At 35.1% G+C, this 22,489-nt stretch overlaps 1 protein-coding gene across 1 annotated transcript in view; it reads right to left on the reverse strand.

The window, feature by feature from the left end:
* The window catches only part of LOC145255857 (uncharacterized), a 254,038-nt gene that overhangs the window by 190,169 nt on the left and 41,380 nt on the right, over positions 1-22,489 (reverse strand). Inside the window, exon 2 of the mRNA XM_080114622.1 lies at positions 8,223-8,371. Within this exon, the coding sequence (XP_079970748.1) occupies positions 8,223-8,371 (149 nt within the window). The remainder of the gene's footprint in view (positions 1-8,222; positions 8,372-22,489) is intronic.

The following is a 22,489-nucleotide window of genomic DNA, read 5'->3' on the forward strand; positions in this document are numbered from 1 at the left end:
ATGATCATCTTTAGTTAACTATTACGTGTAATAGGATGATCATCCTTAGTTAACTATTACGTGTAATAGGATGATCATTTTTAGTTAACATTTACGTGTAATAGGATGATCATCTTTAGTTAACTATTACGTGTAATAGGATGATCATCTTTAGTTAACTATTACGTGTAATAGGATGATCATCCTTAGTTAACTATTACGTGTAATAGGATGATCATTTTTAGTTAACATTTACGTGTAATAGGATGATCATCTTTAGTTAACTATTACGTGTAATAGGATGATCATCCTTAGTTAACTATTACGTGTAATAGGATGATCATCTTTAGTTAACTATTACGTGTAATAGGATGATCATCCTTAGTTAACTATTACGTGTAATAGGATGATCATCTTTAGTTAACTATTACGTGTAATAGGATGATCATCTTTAGTTAACTATTACGTGTAATAGGATGATCATCCTTAGTTAACTATTACGTGTAATAGGATGATCATCTTTAGTTAACTATTACGTGTAATAGGATGATCATCTTTAGTTAACTATTACGTGTAATAGGATGATCATCCTTAGTTAACTATTACGTGTAATAGGATGATCATTTTTAGTTAACTATTTACGTGTAATAGGATGATCATCTTTAGTTAACTATTACGTGTAATAGGATGATCATCTTTAGTTAACTATTACGTGTAATAGGATGATCATCCTTAGTTAACTATTACGTGTAATAGGATGATCATTTTTAGTTAACATTTACGTGTAATAGGATGATCATCTTTAGTTAACTATTACGTGTAATAGGATGATCATCTTTAGTTAACTATTACGTGTAATAGGATGATCATTTTTAGTTAACATTTACGTGTAATAGGATGATCATCTTTAGTTAACTATTACGTGTAATAGGATGATAATCTTTAGTAAACTATTACGTGTAATAGGATGATCATCCTTAGTTAACTATTACGTGTAATAGGATGATCATCTTTAGTTAACTATTACGTGTAATAGGATGATCATCTTTAGTTAACTATTACGTGTAATAGGATGATCATCTTTAGTTAACTATTACGTGTAATAGGATGATCATCTTTAGTTAACTATTACGTGTAATAGGATGATCATCTTTAGTTAACTATTACGTGTAATAGGATGATCATCTTTAGTTAACTATTACGTGTAATAGGATGATCATCTTTAGTTAACTATTACGTGTAATAGGATGATCATCTTTAGTTAACTATTACGTGTAATAGGATGATCATCTTTAGTTAACTATTACGTGTAATAGGATGATCATCTTTAGTTAACTATTACGTGTAATAGGATGATCATCTTTAGTTAACTATTACGTGTAATAGGATGATCATCTTTAGTTAACTATTACGTGTAATAGGATGATCATCTTTAGTTAACTATTACGTGTAATAGGATGATCATCTTTAGTTAACTATTACGTGTAATAGGATGATCATCTTTAGTTAACTATTACGTGTAATAGGATGATCATCTTTAGTTAACTATTACGTGTAATAGGATGATCATCTTTAGTTAACTATTACGTGTAATAGGATGATCATCTTTAGTTAACTATTACGTGTAATAGGATGATCATCTTTAGTTAACTATTACGTGTAATAGGATGATCATCTTTAGTTAACTATTACGTGTAATAGGATGATCATCCTTAGTTAACTATTACGTGTAATAGGATGATCATCTTTAGTTAACTATTACGTGTAATAGGATGATCATCTTTACTTTACTATTACGTGTAATAGGATGATCATCCTTAGTTAACTATTACGTGTAATAGGATGATCATTTTTAGTTAACATTTACGTGTAATAGGATGATCATCTTTAGTTAACTATTACGTGTAATAGGATGATCATCTTTAGTTAACTATTACGTGTAATAGGATGATCATTTTTAGTTAACATTTACGTGTAATAGGATGATCATCTTTAGTTAACTATTACGTGTAATAGGATGATAATCTTTAGTAAACTATTACGTGTAATAGGATGATCATCCTTAGTTAACTATTACGTGTAATAGGATTATCATCTTTAGTTAACTATTACGTGTAATAGGATGATCATCCTTAGTTAACTATTACGTGTAATAGGATGATCATCCTTAGTTAACTATTACGTGTAATAGGATGATCATCCTTAGTTAACTATTACGTGTAATAGGATGATCATCTTTAGTTAACTATTACGTGTAATAGGATGATCATCTTTAGTTAACTATTACGTGTAATAGGATGATCATCTTTAGTTAACTATTACGTGTAATAGGATGATCATCTTTAGTTAACTATTACGTGTAATAGGATGATCATCTTTAGTTAACTATTACGTGTAATAGGATGATCATCTTTAGTTAACTATTACGTGTAATAGGATGATCATCTTTAGTTAACTATTACGTGTAATAGGATGATCATCTTTAGTTAACTATTACGTGTAATAGGATGATCATCTTTAGTTAACTATTACGTGTAATAGGATGATCATCTTTAGTTAACTATTACGTGTAATAGGATGATCATCTTTAGTTAACTATTACGTGTAATAGGATGATCATCTTTAGTTAACTATTACGTGTAATAGGATGATCATCTTTAGTTAACTATTACGTGTAATAGGATGATCATCTTTAGTTAACTATTACGTGTAATAGGATGATCATCTTTAGTTAACTATTACGTGTAATAGGATGATCATCTTTAGTTAACTATTACGTGTAATAGGATGATCATCTTTAGTTAACTATTACGTGTAATAGGATGATCATCCTTAGTTAACTATTACGTGTAATAGGATGATCATCTTTAGTTAACTATTACGTGTAATAGGATGATCATCTTTAGTTAACTATTACGTGTAATAGGATGATCATCCTTAGTTAACTATTACGTGTAATAGGATGATCATGTTTAGTTAATTATTACGTGCAGATATTCTACATGATTTATACTTACGTAATATTTGCGTAAAGGTTATAGTAAACACAAACCTTTTTCTATTTATATATATATATATATATATATATATATATGTATATATATATATATATATAGTTACGTATGTGTATATATATTTGTTAAAAAAAATTTGTCTACGAAATTCCTCTGTCAGTGTTTGGTCTACAGACATGAAACTTAATATATACGGTATTTGAAGCTATACAAAACTTTATATTTGGGTTTTAACCGGAGGAAATCGGTGCAAAATTGTGAAAATTAAAAAAAAAATTAAAGTTACCAGGTGAAGATCGAATGACGGCATTACGAATATGCATGCGTAATGTAATAGCTATCGGTTTATGCCTTAATGTTTAGCCTTTGAGTAAACATGTATTCATAGCTCAGGCATTAACGTCACAGGAAGAAGTAAATTGTAAGCTAAACATTTTAGTTCGATTCTTGGTGGTGGCACACGGGTCATTTTTTAAAATTATTTTTTTATCATTACTATTTATAGGGTCCGATATAATATAATAATAAATACGAACTCTGCAATAATCATAACATCATTTTTAAGCGTATTTTACGCCGGGCAATGCCAGACGACCTACTAGTATTGTATATAATTATTAGGTTGAAAAAAAAAAATTCTTGCGAAATTTTTAATTTTGATTTCAAATGATGTATTTTCAAATAAGTTTTCATTATAATACCTTTACTTTATATATCATTTTTAAGAGCGTTTTCCCCTCTATCTAATCATTTGAATTACAATCGTTTTAAAACGATTATATCTTCTTTTGAGACCGTTGTATGCAACATAGAAAAACAGCAAATTCGCACAATATTTGTTTTAATTCAAACTTGTCCAAACAAAATGCTGAAACAGCTCGCGATATCAACGAAGTGTTTGGCCCCGGGACCACTACTGAACGCAAAGCAAAATGATAGTTTAAGAAATTTTATGGTGGTGACGAGAGTCTTGGAGATTATGAGTGTAGTGGTCGGCCATCGGATGTTGACAACGATCAATTAAGAACGTTAGTCGAAACAAATCCATCCGTTCGAGAACTTGCTTCTGAATTAGATCTAACGTATACGACGATTTCTAACCACTTGAGAGATAGAAAAAAAAAACTTAATAAATGGGTGCCTTATTAATTGAACTACAACTAAAAGTAACGCCGTTATGAAGTGTCATCTTTCCTTCTTTTACAAGAACTCCCGTTTGCTCGACCAGGTTGTGACTTTCGATGAAATGTGGGTTCTTTACGACAACCGGCAACGCTCAGCTCAGTGGTTAAACGCCGATGAAACTCCACGACACTTTCTGAAGCCAGAGTTGCACCCAAAAGGGGCATGCTGACTGTTTGGTGATCTGTGATTGGTTTAAACAATTACAGTTTTTTTAACGCAGACGAAACAATTACGGCGAAGAAGTACTGTCAACAAATGGATCAAATGTATTAGAAACTTCGACCACATTAGTCAACAAAAAAGGCCCAATGCTCCTCCACCACAATGCGCGACCGATCGTTTCTAAACCGACACTGTAGAAGTTGAATAAATTGGGATACGAAACTCTGCCTCAATCGCAATACTCTCCAGACTTTTCACTTTCTGACTACCACTTTTACAAGCATCTCGACAACTTTCTGCGTGAGAAGTGCTTCAAAAACCTAAGCGATATCAAAAACGCCCTCAGCAACTTAATTATCACCAGAACACAAAATCTTTACATTATTAGCATAAATACACCTGTTTTGCGTTGGCGAAAGTGTGTCCATTCTGATGGTGCTTATTTTGATCAATAAATTTTGTTGGAACCGAGATATATTTGTCTGAATTTAAAAGGTAAAAACCGCAAGAACTTTCTTGTCAACATAATATATAATACTAATTCCAAAATTAAAAAAAAAAAAAAAATAACTTGGATGCCATCAACTAGTAGCGCTCCAGCCGCGTTCACTACCGTTTGAAGTAAGATAAGGAAGATTTAAAATTAAACCAGTTCAAGCCATGAATGAATTTGCGCATGCGCAAAAGTAATAGACACATTTTAACAAGTTAAAATGAACATTTTGCATTTCAACTTGTCGGCATATTTCTGTACGGATTATTCATCAATGTAGACAAATATGACCATGAGTACTAACCCTAAGTCTTAGTGGCTACACATTTATCTTTGTCTAGCGATTGACACTTTCAAAACGTAATCAGACGCTCATTAGTTACTGGAATTACAGATGTGATGTGTAAAGTGCACACAACGTGCACTAACTATGTGTGAAATACATTTAACATGCAAGTCATTCGTATCAGACGTCGGGTTAAAGGTCTTCTCTTACAGGTGCACTGGTGTATAAATCTCGCAGCTGCAGTTCGAACGTCAGGTGGAAATTAATTGGGTTATTTTCTAAAATCAAAGTAATCAATCTATATATCTATAAAAGTGAACGTGTCTGTCTGTCTGTGTGTCTGTGTGTCTGTCTGTCTGTGTACATTTCCCTACTCAATAGACTCGAAATACCGGGTACTGAGATTTGGGAAAATCGATGTGACGGGTGTCAGCCAGAAATTTGGCTGTTAATGGGTCTAATTTCAACGATTTTACCTTTAAGAACTCTACCAAACTCCTCCGACAATTTTGGGTCTAGACACTTGAAATTTTAGATTTAGGTTCCTTGAACATGGATCTAACTTAATAAAGTGATTTGAGCCCGAAACAATAAATTTTAAGGGGTCATAATAGGGGTCAAAGTTTTAAAAAATTAACCATTTTTTTTGTTTTTTTGCTTTTTTTGCACAGCATACACCTCCAAACACCCGAGGATCGCCGGACACCCCTGCTAGTAATTAATAAAAACTCATAACGCATTCTTAAAACGAAAATAAATATTGCATAAAATAATTACAGACGCAGCCGTGCAAGGAAAAGTCAAATTATTCGGGATTTTCAAGACTTAATTAATAATAACTGTTTCCAGATGCAGAAATTATTTAGGTATTTAGGTATTTATTGTCTTCCTCACTAAAGCAAATGTGACACAAATTCGTTTTTAATGTGGTGGGAAAATCAGCTCCCCTAAAAGTAGGATAAAAGGGGGACATTCTGGTTGTGACCAAAAATAATAATTGTCCCAGTATAGAGGGTTTACCCTCCATTGACCGGGGCAAATTACTTTAAGTGTAGCATCTGCAGAACAGATACTACACTTTGATGTATTTATTTGCTCCCCCACTGTGCAAATTAGGCACAAGGCCGATTTTTAAAGTGAGGTGTGAAGGGGAAATGGGGACCAACTCCCCGGGGAGTAGGGGAGCTGGATAGTGACAATTGGTATGAAAGGTTGCCCCTACATTGACCAAGGTCTTATATGTGGGGTTTCCCCCACATATGGTCTTTGCTTGCAGTATCTGCCGGAACAGATACTACACTTTGATCCCGACCCGAAGGCCAAGGGGTATTTATTTGCTCCCCCACCGAGCAAATTAGGCACAAGGCCGATTTTTAATGTGAGGAGTGAAGGGAAAATGGGGACCAACTCCCCGGGGAGTAGGGGAGCTGGATAGTGACAATTGGTATGAAGGGTTGCCCCTACATTGACCAAGGTCTTATATGTGGGGTTGCCCCCACATAGGGTCTTTGCTTGCAGTATCTGGCGGAACAGATGGTATTTATTTGCTCCCCCACCGAGCAAATTAGGCACAAGGCCGATTTTTAATGTGAGGAGTGAAGGGAGGGGGAAGGGAAAAAGGGGACCAGCTCCCGAGAGGTGGGAAATGGGAGCTGGTTAATGGTCAGGCATGTGGGGCCGCCCCCACATCTGGTCTCTGCCAGTCATAGCTAGTCATAGCCTGCAGCATCTGAAGAACAGATACTACACTTTGATGGTATTTATTTGCTCCCCCACCGAGCAAATTAGGCACAAGGCCGATTTTTAATGTGAGGAGTGAAGGGAGGGGGAAGGGGAAAAGGGGACCAGCTCCCGAGAGGTGTGAAATGGGAGCTTGTTAAAGGTCAGACATGTGGGGTTGCCCCCACATCTGGTCTTTGCTAGTCATAGCTAGTCAAAGCTTGCAGCATCTGAAGAACAGATACTACACTTTAATCCCGGCCCGAAGGCCAAGGAAATTATGATTTAAAGCAAATTCTTTCAGATAGCTTCTCAATCGGAGGAGGAAAAGTTCTTCAACTTAGGTTTAGAGCTGCTAGCTTAAAGCTGACTTTTCCTCTGTGAAAGCCAGCAAGAAAGTATCTCCTATCTACTTTTTAAAATGAAAACCCCAATTCTGCCCCCACATCTCTGAGATAAACTGTTCACTCTCTATTTTACTTCTCTTTCTCTTCTCTTTTTTCTTTCTCCCGAAATCTTTCTCTCTCTCTTTTTCTCTCTCTTTCTTTATCTTTCTCTCTCTCCTCTCTTAAACCCATTTTCTTTTCTCTTCTTTTCGTTCTCAAGAAAATCGGTTTATCAAACTTTTGACGGAGGTCGGGGGTTCTCACTAACATAAGTCATGTAACTGATTTCTAACGTCTCTATGGTCGTTGGTCACGCTTTCTGTCTCCAACCTTCTTTCAGCCCCACTTCGTTGAAAAATTAAATTTTCCTTCCGGTATCTCTAACAAGCAAATATTTTATCATTTCTTTGGCACATGGAACTTTTGACCAAGTGTCAGACACACACAACAACACCCGACTCTTATGTTGTCAGCAAGGTATGCGGATGTTATCCGGGATATAAATAGTGTTATACAAAGATTGTACTAGCCATAAACCATCCTTGGTGTAAGTTTTTTTTTTAATTGTCATGTCACCCCAAACAAGGCACAGAGCAACTTAGTCATGAGGGCTATTATTTGGGACCAGATTTGTAGGGATACTATTTAGGGAGTTGGGCAGCGAGATGTCTGTTCACATTATATTTGAATTTCTGCATGTGAGTACTGCCAGGGAAGCAGCGGATCGGGAAGAAATGTCAACTGCTTAATATTTCCTGTTAACTTCAGTGTTATTTGATCAGTAGTTTATCGGTTAAATATTTTCATACACATACAAGCATTTACTGTTATATATATATATATATATATATATATATATATATATATATATATATATATATATTAGTGCTTTAAAACCAAATGATATCATGGAACTTCACACGCCTTAATCTTATATTAAAAAAATGAAATAATGATTTTCCAAAAAATGGAATTGATTGTAGTAATCGATTACTCACTGCTTCCTGTTGCCATAATCGAAGATCAGTCGCGAAATGCGAGGAACGTAACAAGATGTATTCGTAAGGGTAATCGATCGGTTTGAAATCGTCCCAAACGAGATCGATGCTGCTTCGAGTAATCAGCACCACCTTTAGCCGGTAGCGACCTGAGGAATAAGAAAAATGATCAATATTCGCATTAAATACTGTTTTGAAAATCGATAACATATCTACAGGAGTATGTTCTATATGTGTAAATAATGAAAATCTTGCCATAAAGAATAATAGTTGATTTTCGATTTATTAGCTATTGAAATATTTTTAACATAGTATACATGAAATGTTCGCGACAGTGTACTGTTACTTTTAAGTATGGTATAGATAAAAATTGTTTAAAGGCCGTGTACACCAAGAAATCATTTTTACAAAAGCGTGCACCTGACAACATATTTATTAAGAACATGAAATAATTATCAAATGTACCAAAAGGTTATTTGAATAAAAACAATGAAGCTGACACAAGCTACTGCATGGGAAGAAACAACAAACTTAATCAAATGTCAAAAAAAAAGAAGATAAATTAAAAGTATGGTGATTGAAAGGTTATTTTGGACAAAAAGTTACACAGATGTAATTGAAGTCAGGTCAATCCAGTGAAACGACAATGGGTGCGTCTATAGTAACAAAGACGTCGAAAAGAGGCGTAGCAAGTGGTCACAAATGGTTACATAATAACAACCATCAAAATGGATATCGTTGTTGGTTGACGATTTGAGCATGAGAAATATCAACTCGTCCAATTCCCGTGCGTGCATTTCTCACCTGACAACCAACCATCCATAACTGTCACCAACACTAAATGTATAATGTTATATTTTAATACATCAGTGTATAGTCATTTTTTTTAAACACAGCAGAAATACAACTGGATAGCATAACAAGTAAATTAAGCCTGGGTTTGGTGTTGCCGCATGCACAAGGAAAAATGACATCAAACAAGTAAAAAAGCTATGAAAGAAAAATTTGAATGTCATAGTAGTCAACATCAGAGATCAGGTCAGCATCTTGCAAATGTTGGCTCATCTTATTTCGAGTAATAGAGTACACGTTGTGCATAATTACGTTGACACATCGGCTTTTATTAGATCACCGAAGTTAAGCAATGTTGAGCCTGTATAAGTCAGTCTAAGATGGGTGACACATTTGGGAATATCAGGCGCTGTATATAGGATGACATCGACACCTCTCTGCAAGAGATGCATAAATCTAACGTTGTCATCTCCCCTGTGAAGACCGTTTGAGACAACTGAAATAAATTTATATTTCAAAAATATAAAGTGTTGTTCTTGTGGTTTCACAACAGAAGAAAGCACAGAGGTCTCAATTGGTTATGGTGTGGTCGTTTCACGTTTCATTACGGAACTCAGCACTGAAGAAGAACTCAAAGAAGAAAGAAAGGTATAAAGCTTATATCCTTCTTCTTATATATGAACTGTAATATATGTCCGTGTGTTAACTCTCTGATACAACATGACTCAGTTTATAGACCAATATCATATCCTCTGACTAAACAAACATGCGATTTATACGTTGATATCGAATCCCGTTATAAAAACAAAATAATATCCCACTTCACTATGTAATATGACTGTTTTAATATCTCATCTAATATATAACATATGGCACGTTTTATCCCTGACTATATAACAGGGTATGTACATGAGACTGGAGATCGCTTGTCGATTTTATACTCTCATGAAAGTTCATCCTTCGGAGGAAGCCGGTTCAATAGATTCCGATTTATTGTACCAAAATTCTTGGCCTTTGGGTGAAAATCAAAGTGTAGTATCTGTTCTTCAGATGCTACACTTCAATTTCTTGTTCTATGTTAGTGGAGGAGAAATCCTTCACAACTGAGACAATTTTTATTTTTGTTCCTTTTCTCCACATAAAAAAAAACGACCCTGGTGTCTAACTCTGTCCCGTGGGGAGGCATAGTAAATAGGAACATTACTTCCTACTAATGTGACAAACGTCAAAATCCCATCACTTTATAGTTGAGGCACATGGATGCCGGAAAGATTTCCACCTTAATAGTTTCTTCCCTCGAACTGCTAGATTTTGGAATTCCTTCTCTGTTTCGTGCTTTCCTGATTGTACTAATCTGTAAAAGTTTAAATTTAATAGAAACAAACATCTTACTGCTCAACTCCCCTACATTATCCCAAACTGTAGCATCTGACGACATAGTACCTATTTACTATGCCTCCCCACGGGACAGAGTTAGACACCAGGGTCGTTTTTTAACGTGGAGAAAAGGTATAAAAATAAAAATTGTCTCAGTCGTGAAGGATTTCTCCTCCACCGAAAGAGAACAAGAAATAGAAGTGCAGCATCTGAAGAACAGATGGTATTTATTTGCTCCCCCACAGAGCAAATTAGGCACAAGGCCGTTTTTAATGTGAGGTAAAAACCAGCTCCCCTAAAAGTAGGCAAAAAGGGGGCACTCTGGTTACCAAAAATAATAATTGTCCCAGTATAGAGGGTTTCCCCTCCATTGACTGGTACAAATTATCTTAAGTGCAGCATCTGAAGAACAGATACTACACTTTGATCTTGTCCCGAAGGCCAACGCGTCTTGTTTGAGATGAAAAAGAATTAAAAAAAAATGTGCTCGTAGTTTTTTACTGAAATCGAATTCTTACAAGAAGTCTGAATATGGCAGAAAATTTTACAGCATAATGTTTTATTAAAAATTCAATATGGGCGCCAACATTCGCCTACAGTTACCCAACCTACATGGGAACCGCACCAACTGATTTCACAGGGAAATCTTTTCTTATTTGCTAATGAGTCAACTCTATTTATAAATAAAGGATAAAGATTAATGAGATAGACAACTAAACAGTTGTATGTTGAAGAATATTATGGCGGATGTGTCTGTGTTTGAAAATCTCCACGTACCATCTCAACCTCAGTACAACCATCATCGACCCATGACCAGCAATTCTTTCCCCTTTTTGTCATAAATTTGAGAGTGTGCAAGGCGAAGTCAAGAGTATTAAATAAGGAGAACGTAAGGATTAAAAGACTGACCCTATATTTTCCCTTTTTTAATCCTCACATTTTATAAGCGATGCTTCTGAAAAAGGGGAAAGAATTGCTGCTTTCTTGCTCGATGGGTGGTATAGTAGACATGAAATTAAAAGTGTAAAGGGTCAATAATAAAGTTTGGAGGTCAATGTACTTTTTAGGGTTGCGATTGTCGTTTTCTTCAAATTTCCACACATCACCATAGTATATATATATATATATATATATATATATATATATATATATATATATATATATATATATATATATATAATAATAATAATAATAATAATAATAATAATAATAAAAATTACAATTAAATTTATAAAAATGATTCAAGATGGTAAAACTAAAGTATATTATAAATATTAAAGAATTAATATTTATAAAGTAATCTCAACCAGATGTAAAACCTCGATAAAACCAAGTAGGAGATAGAGCTTATAATAAGAGCAAATAATAAAACATGTTAAAAAACACTTTGAAAAAGAGTTAAAAACATATTTAATCTAAAAAGGAAACAGGAAAAGGATATATATATATATATATATATATATATATATATATATATATATATATATATATATACACACACAGAAAATGGATTATGATTTATGAAAGTATGATAGGTTATGAAAAGGAAGGGTCATAAAGAGATAGCTTCGAATTTGGGGGTCTCAAAACCAAAGCAAAATATGATGAAAGTAAAAATAAAATAGATGAACCCCATCACTTATACCATACCTGTTCACACTGAAACACGTATCACAATATTCTGTGGATCTATATTAAAAGCCCTTGTTAAACTTTGTGACATATTTCCATTCTATGGAGGTCAGGTGCGAACGAACGCCCCATAATTTTATTATACCATATTTCTTCAAACTGAAACATAATTATCAAAGTATACTTACGCAGATAGATATGAAACGTCTTTATTAAAGTTTGTGCCTATTTCTATTCTATGGAGGTCAGGCGCGAACGCAGACCCCACAATTTTCTTATACCATCCCTATTTAAGTTAAAACATACTTATCAAAGTATTCTTATGTACATCTATATCAAAACACTTTTTTTTAATTTTTAAATTTCTTATTTCCATACTTTGTGGACCAGGCGCGAACGCAGACCCCGCAATTTTAATGAATCACCGTTCTGCAAGATCAAACATACCAATTCCTGTGTCTCGATATATCTTCTATCATTATATGCAATCAGTTTTTTAAAATGGTCAACCATACAGGAGCCTATTCGTGATCACACACACACACACACACACACACACACACACACACACACACACACACACACACACACACACACACACACACAGCTTTATATTATATATATATATATATATATATATATATATATATATATATATATATATATAGTCACACACAAACGCCTGTTTCTCTCATTTGAATAGGTGAGTGTTTCTAGGATTTTAATAGTTTGATATATATATATATATATATATATATATATATATATATATATATAACTATTAAAAATTACAGTTCTAAATTTTTTTAGATGATTGTTTGTATTGCATGTTTTGATCGGATTGTTGTTCTATTCTTGAGTGTTATTTGTGCAACGTTTCGGTCGGTGTAGCCTCCCACCTTCGTCAGGCATACTGGTCGCCATCTTGGAAAAGAAAAGGAGAAAAGTTACTGGCTTCGTAGATGGTTTCGTATTTTTAAAGTTGTTTTTATTTTTTTACCATGGTTTCGTATTTGAAAAACAAAAAAAAAACAAAACAAAAACAAAAAAACAACAAAGAACAAAACAAAACAAACAAAACAAAAACAAAATCTGTTGGTACTTTCAATTATTCTAAATATATTTTCTCTCTCTCGTTAGAACCACAATAACGTCTGCATAAAGTCATCTACATACAGTACTGTTTCGTTGTCTCACAACTCATCTGTGTGGCTAGACAACCCCCATCGAGTTAACAGTTGGCTGCTCTACCCACGCAAATGTCCCTGATAAAGTGTCTATTAAAGAAGCTCATTGCTACTTTGTTTACAAACAAACGGACAGTGAGTTTCCCTGCGCATGCATATATATATATATATATATATATATATATATATATATATATGGTACTCCTGCAGTATTTTACCCACCGATTTCACGATTTTAGCCGAGCGTTGACGAACGCTTTCGGCGTTAACGCCGACGAAAGCCGAGAATTCGGAGCTACGGTGCAAGAACGCTAAAAGTATGTGAATAGCAACAACATTACAAGGAAAAGATATTACACACACACACACAACAAAATGGATAAAATTAATACAAAAAATTTGGATAAAATAAATCACAAACACTTACCGTAAGTTTTTTTTTAAAGTAAAATAAATTTATTTTGTTGAATATTTTTTTTTTTTTTTTGGTTCATTTTGTTTTCCGTTGGTTTTTTTTTTGGGGGGGGGGATAAGCAACAGTAATAAACACTTCAATGTTTTTTTTTTTCTTGTTTGTTTTTAACAAAACGTTATTAAACAGTAACAACAATGTTTTTTTTTTTTTTCAGTAATGTTTGTAGGGGGGGGGGCACAACAATTACTGTTTATCTTTAGTTCCGACTGGAAGATTTTCTACTGACTGTAGAGAGGCAAAGTAGGGAGCAAAGGGTTTTCAGAGGATGTGGAAAGAAGCTCCTTCCCAAACCGGGTAGCCTTCCGCGATTTGATTTATTATGGAGACAAAAGGGTTGTGTCCAAATTTTTGTCTCCACATAAATTCGCATAAATATGTTTCCAACAGCTCCCGGTTTTTTTTTTTTTATCGCTAAATTAAATAGCTGAAATGAAAGGCTGTGTATTTTTACTTTGAACAATAAAATAACTGAAATGAAACGCTATGTGTGTAATTTCAATGAAAATTATTCGTCTGCTGCGCGTTCGTTTGAAGCGCCCTGATTGGCTGATAGAGTATCGTACCGCTCGCCATGTTCCGGCGTTTTCCGACGGATGTCGATCAACGCTCGGCTAAGATCGTGAAATCGGTGGGTAAAATACTGCAGGAGTACCATATATATATATATATATATATATATATATATATATATATATATATATATATATATATATATATATATATACACTTATTTATAATTATTATAATAATTGAATACTAAATAATAATTGAAATACCTTCAGACACTAGTGTTTCATCTTTTCGGGAATCTTCAGTGCAGGATGTCACGATTAACACCAGTCGATAGATTCGAACCCGGCAACACAAGCCATCTCTGGCTTGGTTAGCAAAGACCATATCCATTCGGCTACCATTAATCGCATGATATAACGTTGAAATTAAACCAGTAAGAGTAATCTAATCGTTATACGATGATATATGCATAAGAGCTAAATTGATCGACTTATTTCAACTGAAAGTGCTCAACGATAAGAAACGAGTTTCTTAAAGGGGCTGACATAATTATTTACTGCCTTCGGGCCGGGATCAAAGTGTAGTATCTGTTCCGGCAGATACTGCAAGCTATGACTAGCTATGACTAGCAAAGACCAGATGTGGGGGTAACCCCACATGTCTGACCTTTAACCAGCTCCCATTTCCCACCTCTCGGGAGCTGGTCCCCTTTTCCCTTCCCCCTCCCTTCACTCCTCACATTAAAAATTGGCCTTGTGCCTAATTTGCTCGGTGGGGGAGCAAATAAATACCATCTGTTCCGGCAGATGCTGCACTTAAGATAATTTGTACCAGTCAATGGAGGGGAAACCCTCTATACTGGGACAATTATTATTTTTGGTAACCAGAGTGCCCCCTTTTTGCCTACTTTAAGGGGAGCTGGTTTTTACCTCACATTAAAAACGGCCTTGTGCCTAATTTGCTCAGTGGGGGAGCAAATAAATACCATCTGTTCCGGCAGATACTGCAAGCTATGACTAGCTATGACTAGCAAAGACCAGATGTGGGGGCAACCCCACATGCCTGACCTTTAACCAGCTCCCATTTCCCACCTCTCGGGAGCTGGTCCCCTTTTCCCTTCCCCCTCCCTTCACTCCTCACATTAAAAATTGGCCTTGTGCCTAATTTGCTCGGTGGGGGAGCAAATAAATACCATCAAAGTGTAGTATCTGTTCTGCAGATGCTGCACTTAAGATAATTTGTACCAGTCAATGGAGGGGAAACCCTCTATACTGGGACAATTATTATTTTTGGTAACCAGAGTGCCCCCTTTTTGCCTACTTTTAGGGGAGCTGGTTTTTACCCCGCATTAAAAACGGCCTTGTGCCTAATTTGCTTGGTGGGGAAGCAAATAAATGCAATAATTAAATACCTACAGACACTAGTGTTTTATACGTTCGGTAATCTTTAGTGAATAGTTTAACGATTAACACAAATCGATATATTCGAACCCGGCAACACAAGCCATCTCTGGCTTGATTAGCAAAGACCGTATCCATTCGCTAACATTTTATTTTTAAATGTCTTTTTACGTCAGTCAGAGTGATCTAATCATTATATGATAAAAATGACTTTGTCTGTGTGTGTACGAAACTTCTCTACCAAATTCCTCTCTGAATATTTGGTCTACAAACTTGAATCTTGATATATAGGGTATTTAGGCATCGCAAACACTTTCGCTTTTTAGCCAGTGAAAATAGTTGCTAAAATGTCTAAATTGAAAAAAAAAAACATGACGTTGGCAAAACTTCTCGCGCATGCGTTACATGTCTATTATAGGTTTGAACAGGATTATTTTTTTTTAAGGAGACATGATTGTTTTATTTGTTAGATCCCTCAGATAGACGACTAACAAATGCGCTAACAATCGATTGCCAAGTATCGCGATAATGTAAGTCTTTCACATCTAGTCTTTCCCTGGACTCTCACCTCGATATCGACCCGCGACTGATGGGCGTTAATGGCCAACATATTAGCTTTGCTTTTTCTAACAACCAAAAAGCAACAGAAAAACAAATGAAAGTGGATTTTAACGCATCAATTTTGTCGCTTTGTAAACTGTTAATCGACACACAATAACGCGATAAGAGCACCCAACCTCAAACACGTTTTCCATCTCACATGGATAGTATGAAGACAAACCTGCAGTTTATTGGCCTAAACATAATGGGATGAGAAACTGTACAAGTGGTATGGTTTTTATTAAGTACTAGCGGCTGCGCCACGTCGGCACACACAACACCGAGTCAAACACAAAATCGAGTACACTCAACATCAAGTACACTCAACATCGTCTTACCATCAACGCTTACCCTGTGAACTCGGAGTATGGGAAATTCCCATATGCACAAAACAAAATCACCGAAAAAAACAACAAAAAAAACTAACTAAGAATCAGAATAATGAGTAAACTTTGGATAAAATGAGGTTACAATTATTACGAAATTGCCAGGATTCGAACCTGGAATCTTCTAATCCGTATTCGGCGGGCTATTCATTGCGCCACAAGTCCTGTCCGTATGCCGAAAGATGTTACCGTGATTGTATGCAGACAATGCTAAATTCCGTTGACATAGGCAGGTAACTTTTTCAACAAAAACGTAACAGCCCAAAAACCATTATTTCATTCTTTTTGTGTGGCTCGGCGTTGTTCGTTACGAACCATATAGAGATAAGGACAATTTTTCAATTCTGTGCATCCGTTCGAAAGTTTTATTGCTATATATATATATACATACACATAAATAAATAAACATTCAGAATTTTATTAATAGTATAGAAAAGAAATGAGCTACCATTTCGAATTAAAATCTGTTTAGTATTACGCTTGTAATATTGAAAAAGAAAAACACATTTGAAATGTGTAAATAAAAGCATTCTAAAATAATTAACTTTCGTTTGTATGAAGACTATTGTTTCTATCTAGCGACTAGTTTAAACTCAGATGTCAACCATCGTTGATTTCACACTGGGAATAATTCTGTTTTGCAGATTCGAATTAGTATCATGCACTAAATGTGCCCCTTGTCAAAATCCACACTAGCTTACTTAATTGCTGCTCTCACAGGGTCCTCAACAAGTAACCAAATACAGGGGGGACGTCGATAAAATTGTCGCCATGGAAAAGACAACATGCTTATATTTTCGTTTAATGAACACCTGTTTGGCCGGTTGTGTACAAATTCCAAGAGCGATAGGAGCCTTCTATCATGTCTGAACGTGACACAATGTTCAAAGAGGGAGATTGGAGATGCGCCGCTGTACAACTCATGCTTCCTACTGATACAAGTCATGACAATAAGATCATTGCCAGTAGCCTCAAAATGCATCGCTGGATTATCAAAAATAATAAGGACGTGTCCTGAGTGATGAGAACAAAGTTTACAATAGAGCAGAGATAGACTCGCAACGCCTCTTTTCTGAGAAAACGTTAGTCTCTCTCTCCGTCCGGTGTGAGTCTATTCTGTCCCAAAATAAAATCTTTAGGAAACTCAGCGAACGTCTCTTTGTTTCTTTCCTGAATGAAAAAAGAAGCTTTATTTATATAGCAACAACTACACGAGACTGTGTTGATGAAGAGAAGCGAGGGCATCAGGCATGGACGATAAAAGATGATTTATAAATCACGATTAATTCATAACATTATGAGAATTTAATTAAAGGCCAACTTCCTACTCTCCTTTAGAGTTATTTCTTCTATTATATAAAACGGAACTTCTACACAAATGTACTTTATGTATCTGGCAATATTCTTAAGTAGGTTTTGTATCGATATGTTTTCGATAAGTATCGATTATCGATAATCGATAATCGATAACCGAAATAATCTGATAAAAGAAGGAACAGACAATTTTGAACAAAGTAAACATTTATATACAACCAAAAATCACGAGTGCATTTGAGTAGTTTTATTACCACACAAGCAGAAACACCTGGCATATAAAATCACCAGTAGGTTCTTTGATATGACAAGGGTTTGTTCGAAATGAACGTTTCTGTTTAAAGCACAATTGCATCATGATACTTGATGTTCAAGCTATTATATAATAATTTCATAACATGAACAATAGGCTTTGCACAGTGCAATGCTGACTACAATGTGTTGTGAATGAAGTGCGAGGAAGTATGCGAAGCTTTCTCGCAGTGTGATGAGTCCCCAACTGTCGATTTGATTGAAAAATGTGCGATTTCATCGATTTCGATGACAATAAAAATATTTCCGTGCGAAATCTTCGTTGATCATCATTCAATCCCGGACAACGTAGGATTCAATTCTAGTAACTTATCTATAGAAACTAGCTTGGGTACCCGGCATTGCCCGGGTGTTTAGAGGTGTGTGTTGAGCAAAAAAAAAAAAAAAAATGTAGTAGTAAGCAGTGAGGCTCGAACCCGTTCCGCGAATGAGGAAAAGAACGTGAAAAAAAAAACAAAAAAAAAAAACAAACAAAAAACAAAAACAAAAAAAAAACGAAAAAAAAAACGTGACGTCCATCGCCAAACCGGAAGTGGCGAAGGTTTAAATTAAGGCTAGTCAATCAAAAAGATCGGAGGACTTTCGAAAATATTGGTAAAAATAGCAACCCCTCCTTGAGAAAAATGCCCAGTTGAGGGTGAAAGAATTAATGTTTTTAGCCAAAAATCCGGCGCCCCTGTCGAAAGTTTAGGAAGACATACATACATACATACATGCACACATACATACATGATGATTGCAACGTCTTGTCAGACGAGTGCCACTCCCTCGGACACTTAAAGTCCATGAGCCCAAATGCCTGAGGGAGTATCATGTCACAGAGTCTTAACTTTGTACGACAGCTTAATCTCTACATACATACATACATACATAATATAAATCTTACCTATCTGTTTAAATGTATTTAAATGTTTGTATGTCTGCCTAAAACTTTCGACAAATACGATAGAGTTTCATGAGATTGGTATCATTTTGAAGCTCGACCCTTCGGGTGAGAAATATCGAAAAATTGGCTAAAAGCCTTTATTCCTTCACCTTCAACTGGGCACTTTTCTACAGGGAGGGGTTGCTTTTTTTCGCTGATACTTTCCAAGACCATCCCCTCTTTTCGATTGTCTAGCCTTAATTTAAACTTTCGTCACTTCCGGTTTGGCGATGGACGCAGGAGCAAAGACGTCACGTTTTTTTTTCACATTCTATGCATCCTTCGCGGTACAGGTTCGAGCTTGCCTGCCTACTACCAGTTTTTTTTTGTTGCTCAACACGCACCTCCTAACACCCGGGCAACGCCGGGCATCCAGGCATGTACATGCATATATGCATACATTTAAACAGACAAGTGAGATTTATATTATAGATATAGATGAGTTATATATTGAAAGAGAAAAAATTACATGTAGAAGAGGCACAGCTCGAAAGCAGTGACCGCGCCCTAATGGACTTTTCGTCTAGAACGACACCATTCACATCTATTATCAAAAAGAAACACTGATCTAGTCACGCAATACCAGCAAAGACCACACAACCCTAACCCTAACCCTAACCCTAACCCTGCTGCTCGATAGGACCGACAGTATTGACCAGCCTCCGCCTTCATCAGCCTCACCCCCCGCTCACTTGTGACAAAGGAAACACTAAAGTCCGATAATATAATCATCCGCTCCTTTTTACGCCGCAGACAATAGGCGATCTATTCTCTGCTATGTTTCCGTGTTTATTTTTGTCAGTAAATATATTTTGCTTTCAGAACCTTCTAGGCAAACAATAAAAGGGTAAAGTCGTTTCTTGTTGGCGGCCATTGTTATCTGCTATATTTTCGCCGCCATTGTTTCCGGCATTCTTTATCATCCATAACAAAGTTTCTATTTGATACCCTGACTAGTAAGACCACCCGGTTTTCACCAGGCGACAAATCTGTAAAAATAATTAATGAAAATATCTGCAAACAGTCAATGATAATTAGATCCGCTTGTTTTCATTTATAGGCTTAACGGCACATCAACCCTTTTTGATGTTAACAAATATATTTCAATGCTTGGCCGATGTCGCCTGGTTATGTGGGTTGGCTTCCGAAGTCAAGGATTTTTTTTAACATTTCAGTTGTTTCATCATTTCAAAATTTTGTGTAATGCTTTTCCTAGCTTTTGTGTAAGTTTTTTTTTAAATATCTGCCTTAGTACTCCTAGGATAATCGATATTACAGTAATTTTCTTAATGTTCTATATACTTTTCAATTGTCTGACAAGTGCTTTTTTTTACTTTTTCTGCCTTCTTGAGCGTTACTCTAATCCTAACCCTAACTCGATCTCTGACACTCTCCACGCTTTTCTCTTGATGTCACCGACTTGCGTCACAGGTCAGAAACTGGGTTGCTTCTGCCCCACTCGCTCTTTGTTTTTGAGTCATCTGGCATCGTCCAAGCGTTTTGTTACTTTAATTCTCATTCTTGTTTATTCCGGCGTTGCTTCGTGTCATTATTTAACAGAGCTTCACCCTAATACCAACCCGATCCGATAATTTTTTTCCTACAATTATTCTCAGTATGTTTTGTCTTCTTATTTAGGTCAGTTTATCCGTTTCTATTTCAATATCTTAGAATATTTATTGGCTATAATTTTCCAAAACTCCGGATTGCACCTCTATCATTTGCCTGTATTCCATTTGCACAATTCGCAGTGGACTATTTTCCGACTTAGTCATAATCGTTTTATATTTTGTTGTGTTCGTCTGGAACATTTACTAATAATGTAGTTAACCGTTTAGTCTCTGTGTGCACATAGTCTTTATTCACCGCTTTCTTGTGTCTTGTTTTTCTAGACTTTTATGTAGTTCGTTCTGATTACGTTGTTTTGTTTTGCTGTCAGTAACAATGTGATGCTAAAAGGTCTTTGTCGGGCTCATCTAAAATAAAATCCCCCGAAAGTTGTTTTAAGAAGAGTTTTTTTTTTCCGTTTGAATGTTTTTCTCTTTGGATATTCTCTTTCATTTCTATTGATTTGATGGTTATTATTATTCGTATTATAATTTATTCGGTTGTCACACTTTTGTGTTTGGCTGTTGTTTATATCGATTCTATATTGATAGGCGGATCATAACAAATGAACATAGGCTATCAACATCTTCTTTTCTCCGTCTTCCAGCACTTTCCGCAAAATTCTGGCGTTTCGCAACAAGGCAGTCTTCTGATGTACTCCAAAATTACAATAAATCCTAATTTTCTCAATCCACTTTTCAAATCCTTTTGTCACATCTCCAAGGGCTGTCATCACAACAGGTACAATATCTACCTTATTTAACCTCCACAATCTTTTTATTTCCCTTTTCAAATCTTAATACTTTTCAACCTTATTTTCTTTTTCTTCCACATACGCATTAACTGGCATTGCTATATCAATATATGCCGTGTGTTTATTTTTACCAACAATATTAAATCTGGTCTCCTTGCTGTAATGAAATTTCCACATTGAAAATTCATATTTCACTATAACTTCACATTATCACTCTTTACCATATATTACATATATTAGAATGGGATTTTCTTACAATATTGTCATGACGCCTCTTCTATTTCTTTTAACCTAACTTTTATTCAACTACTGACGAGGTGTTATACATTCTAACCTTTCAGCCGTTTTATCAATGTGATACTTCAGATAATTTAACTTTGCAGCACATATGAGGGTTTCTTATCCCAACCTTACAGTCACATTTTGTTAAACATCGCCAGATTTTTTCCTTGAACACTGCCACTGGTAGATTTCTAACACACGATAAACGGCTACTCGTTAGTACATAAACACACAACTATATGTAGACTAGCTATGAATGAATTTGCGCATTCGCAAAAGTAATAGAAATATGTCGGCAACTGGAAACAAACATTTTGAATTTCAACTTGCCGACATATTTCTGTGCGCATTATTGATCCATCCAACCAAAGATTTTACTTGTTATATATCATCCTTGTTCTATGATTACTATTTCCTGTCAATTTCAGTGTTATTATGCCAGTAGTTTAAGATTTTATTGGTTAAATATTTTCATATAAACACACACGCATACATCTCATCCTTTATTATTATTATTATTATTGTTATATATATATATATATATATATATATATATATATATATTATAATAAAAAATAATTATATATATATATATATATATATATATATATATATATATATATATATATATATATATATAATGAACTCATTTTTCCCCTCTGATTTTGATCACCGTCACCACTTACACCGTTGCGGGATCGTTCACAAGG

Source organism: Euprymna scolopes, chromosome 31 (assembly GCF_053919585.1).
Source record: "Euprymna scolopes isolate OS-2025 chromosome 31, ASM5391958v1, whole genome shotgun sequence".
Taxonomy (NCBI): domain Eukaryota; kingdom Metazoa; phylum Mollusca; class Cephalopoda; order Sepiida; family Sepiolidae; genus Euprymna; species Euprymna scolopes.